At 30.6% G+C, this 4,572-nt stretch overlaps 1 protein-coding gene across 3 annotated transcripts in view; it reads right to left on the bottom strand.

The window, feature by feature from the left end:
- Positions 1 to 4,572, bottom strand: part of LOC106681613 (glutathione hydrolase 7) — a 37,089-nt gene that overhangs the window by 10,466 nt on the left and 22,051 nt on the right. For all 3 annotated transcript variants that reach the window (XR_010843464.1, XM_067047561.1, XM_067047560.1), the window contains 3 exons: positions 4,109 to 4,288; positions 1,744 to 1,910; positions 213 to 437 (listed from right to left, as the gene is read on the bottom strand). Coding sequence is in view for 2 of the 3 variants with exons in the window: in XM_067047561.1 (XP_066903662.1) it covers positions 213 to 437; positions 1,744 to 1,910; positions 4,109 to 4,288 (572 nt within the window). In the remaining variant the exon portion in view is untranslated. The remainder of the gene's footprint in view (positions 1 to 212; positions 438 to 1,743; positions 1,911 to 4,108; positions 4,289 to 4,572) is intronic.

Genomic DNA, 4,572 nt, shown 5'->3' with positions numbered 1-4,572 from the left:
TTATTATTATTATTATTATTATGTAGAGAGCGATTGGTGGTATTGGCATCGAACCTTCGGGTTAGCTAAGCCTTTATCAGTATTATTACAATAAATTTTAATCTCTGTATATAAATATTTATATTACAACTAACCTCAATAATAGAATCTTGATTAAAAAATATGTTAATGTACCAAGAACAATCTAAGAAATGATTGAATTAACGAAATACCTAACAAGAAGTCAGCCAATTCTTGCACTGAAAAGTTGTGGCTGAAATTTGAGTTGACCAGCGAGTCGAGAAGAGAAGGCCCAGCGGTGCCTACGCCTGAAGTAATCAAGTGGTAACCTTTAGCGATGGCCTCACTGCAAGGCTCTTTGTTGAGGCTTGGTTCAGAAAGACTTTTCGAATCAAAGTGTTTCGTAAGCTCTTCATGTAAGCTCCCTGTGTACAATGCTGCAAAAATAAAATTATATTTGAACAGAAACAGTAAATATATAGAGAGAGAGTAGACATAGATAAAACTGGATATTAAAAATAAAACATATTCACAAAAATTACTTTAGATATACAGTGTAATCTCAGTAATCCGAAATAAAATAAAAAATAAATACATGAAGCTGTAATGCAGTCTATGTAAACTAAAGACATAATAGTTTTGAAGAGATGTAAAAGTGACCTTGAATATTTTGCCATCTAACTACAATACTAAAGATAATACATACATTATTATGTTATTAACAAACATTATTACGTATAATAATGCGTTCAGATAATACATAACAAAATATTTGAATTCAAATGCAATTTAGTCCTAACTTTACTATAGAGTATACTTCATTAATCTTAAATTAATAATGTCTTAAACATTAATTCCCAAGATGTTTAAATTTTTAAATACAGATAAATTACAATATAACAGGTAAAGACAGACTGTGTAGTTTTCGCACTGCAGAAGGGAAAGAAATCCAAACCTTAGTTAACTATACTACAATGTAATCTTGGTTATCAGAACTTCAGCACACTGTAGTAATTCGAACTGGTTTAAAAAAAATTTACCTTTTCGAGAAAACTCAGCAGACAATAACATTTTTGTTTTCAAATAAAAGTGCAGATGTTTAAAATATATTTTTAGCTTCCTGATCTAAACATTGTATTAGAAACACTGTAGTACCACTTCAGTAATCTGAACTGGCATAACAAAAAACAATTTTTAAAAACTGAGCAGATAATAACATTTTGTTTTCAAATAAAAGTACACATGTGTTGAAGATATTTTTAATCAGACTTTTTTTTTTTAAGAAGACACTTTTGATCACAGGAGCTAGAAATTCTGGCCGAAACGGCACTATTAAGTTTTTTTCAACTTATTTGTGTTATTCTCTGACCGCACTCCAACCATCTTCTCCTCATATATATTGTCCACGGTCAGCTATCTTCTCATCAACAGAAAATAATAAAAGGCGAAATGAACGTAGAAAAGGAGAAAGGTCAGTAATATAATTATTAACACCTCATTCTGTATTTTTTTTCTCAGTGATTAATTTGAGAAATGATTATTTCTACCACTCCTTCTTCCATCCATCACTTTTGTAATAACGTACAAAAAAAAAATCATCAAATATCCTAAAATATTTATCAATGTAGGGGACGGATAGAGGAATTCATAAAAGAGATGCAGAATTATAAGTAGCCAAAGATGAAATTAAAAAGTAGTATAAACCTAATATTAAACAATTCAAAGAATATAAATTAAAATGACCTTCGATTCCTTTCTCCTGAATAACAGCCAGAGTCGCAGCAAGTTGCGGAGATTTTATTGTAGTCCCAAGTTTGAGGGAATGTAGCCAGCTCTTGAGGTCATCATTGGCGTTCGGTGAAAGGTGCTTCAAAGACTGCATTAGACTTTCGGATACTGGGAATCCTTCCCTTCAATAAACAAACCAGATTTTGATCAATCAAATTTTATTGTTTGTTAATTAGATTTAACACCTCTATGTAGGTGTTATAATTAAGAAACGTTATCCTACAGACCTCTTGTAGTTAAAATGGAAGATTACTCTTGTCAACTTATAAGGTAACAATTATGGCACTTTTTTATTTAGATTACAGTAGGCTATAGTCTGTCCTACTTTGTAAGTATTCTGTTGAAGACTTCATAGGCGAGTGAGTTAAGGTATCACCTTAGCAACCTTGACACTTAAGCAGTGCCAATTTGAGTGGTTAACCTTCCCTACCTGGTCAGAAGAGGGTAGTAACCTTTAGGATAACTCCTCTATATGTCAGAAATGACCAAGAAGGGGGTGAAACAATAAGCCTATACTTTCTACTATGAGACTGATATATTGAATTGAAGAGGAAAATCCATAGTCAACCCAGATGAAGGTCTGAAATTTAGTGCAAAATGTTAGCACCAATATAAAAATAAATTTCACTCATTTGAATTCACTATTATTCAACTCGTTGCACCCTTGACCATATTCTCATATTGAATCTACAGTCACATCAATAATAACATAAAAATACACAATTACACCAACATGCTAGAAAACATGGGAAAAACTGTTTTCTTTATATTTGTGCCAGGTCACGTCGGGATCACTGGAAATGAACTGGCGGACGTTGTAGCCAAACAAGCTATCTTGTTTACATATACAACTAAATCAAAATTGATGAGTCTGCCAATTATGGGTCGGGAAAATACAAAATGGCGGCTGTTTTCATTCAATTTTTCATTCGGAGCTCTATATCTTAAAAACTACCAACAACACTAGAAAATCTAAGAGAACATCATTTAAAGAAGAGTCAATTTTCTGAAATATTAGCCCTAAAAGAGCTAGCTATTTACGTCCAATAGTTCTTAAGATATATCTTTTTAAAAAGCAAAATTTCTTAAAAATCTACTGAAAGATTAGTAGTTAGTTAATTTATTTTGAAAAATCTATATCTCAGGAACTATGTGATGTACAGATGTCTATTAGCACTCAAATTAAAGCTAATTTAATGGACTATAAAAACATTCCTGACCTTTACCTTTGTAGGAATAGTAGTTTTCATGATATTTGCTAAAATAAATTGATTTATAGTTTTTTGGGCAATAAGTTTGATTTATGAAAAACTTCATTCCAGAAACCACTGGACGTAAAGATGTTTGCCAGTGCTCAAATTAAAGCTAGTTAAATTTATTACGAAATAGTTAATTATCTTTATCTTTGTAGGAGTAGTAGTTTTTATGATATTCGACAAAATAAACTCACAAAATGTTCGTATAAAATGTAGGATTTTTGAAAAAATGTATCTCTAGATCCATACGACGCACAAATGTCTGCAGACTCTCAAAATAAAGGAAATTTAACTTACTATAAAGTAGTTTATGACACTTATCTTCGTCGGGGTAGTAGTTTTTATTCACATATGAATATAAATTTGGCAAATGCAAATTTGTCCGAACAACTATAAATCAATTTATTTTAGCGAATTTCATGTTAAGTATTACTCCTACAAAGATAAACATTATAAACTAGCTTATAGCTCATTAAACTAGCTTTAATTTGAGTACTAATAGACATCTGTACGTCAAATGGTTTTTGAGATATGAGTTTTTCAAAATAAATTCACTAACTACTGATATTTCAGTACGTCCCATACAACATTTTTATGAAATGTTGCTTTTTAAAGCTATATCTCGAAAACTATTTAAGGTAAATAACTCTATTAGGGCTTATATTTTAGAAAATTGACTCTTCTTTAAATGACGTTCTCTTAGGTTTTCTTGTATTGTTCTTACTTTTTAAGATATATGAAGCTCCAAATGAAAAATTAGTTTTTTTTATCGCTTTGAAACAGCCAACATTTTTTATTCCCCCTACCTATACTTGGTAGACTCATCAATTTTGACTATTAATTATACTTAGTTTTCATTAAAGTAATCAAAAATTGGGGTGAGATAACTGCCTTTTTTCTCCTCTTGGGCTCTTGTACTAATTCATATACTAGAATAAGAGTGTGCTTATCCCTGAACCAAATCAACAAGTACTCTTTCTGAAAAAATGTTACCTTATTCAATTAATTAGTGATGAGTTAACTTTATAATTATTTAAATTATTATGTAATATAAATTATCTCACCTAGCAATACGGATTGCAGGCTCAAGGATTATACTCCATGATTTGTGGCCGAACGAGCTATGAGCCGTGTAAAGGGCAAGCATCAACTGAGGGACGATGATCGTTCCAGCTGGAGGCCATGAATCCAAGCACATTAGAATTTTTTCAGCCTTATGGTTATAGACTAGTAAGACACCATTTCTATTGGATAAAACAAACATTTTTATGTATGATCTTAATCTACATTTTTATGTATAAAGTATATGTAATACAGTGCAATCACGGTAATTTAAACATCGATACTGCAAAGACTCCAGTAATCCAAACATACATAGATAAAAGTTACTTTTTTGAGAAAACTTAGCAGGCAATAACATTTTTGTTTTTTTTTTATTATCAATTTACACAATTTTGATCCTTTTTCTTTCAACTTTTATTCTTTAAAATTCTCCAACGTTTAATGTGTGTATATATATATATATATA

The sequence above is a fragment of the Halyomorpha halys genome, unplaced genomic scaffold (assembly GCF_000696795.3).
Source record: "Halyomorpha halys isolate HHAL.00 unplaced genomic scaffold, Hhal_1.1 Scaffold351.1, whole genome shotgun sequence".
NCBI classification, from domain to species: domain Eukaryota; kingdom Metazoa; phylum Arthropoda; class Insecta; order Hemiptera; family Pentatomidae; genus Halyomorpha; species Halyomorpha halys.
This window is presented reverse-complemented; position numbering and strand designations above follow the sequence as displayed.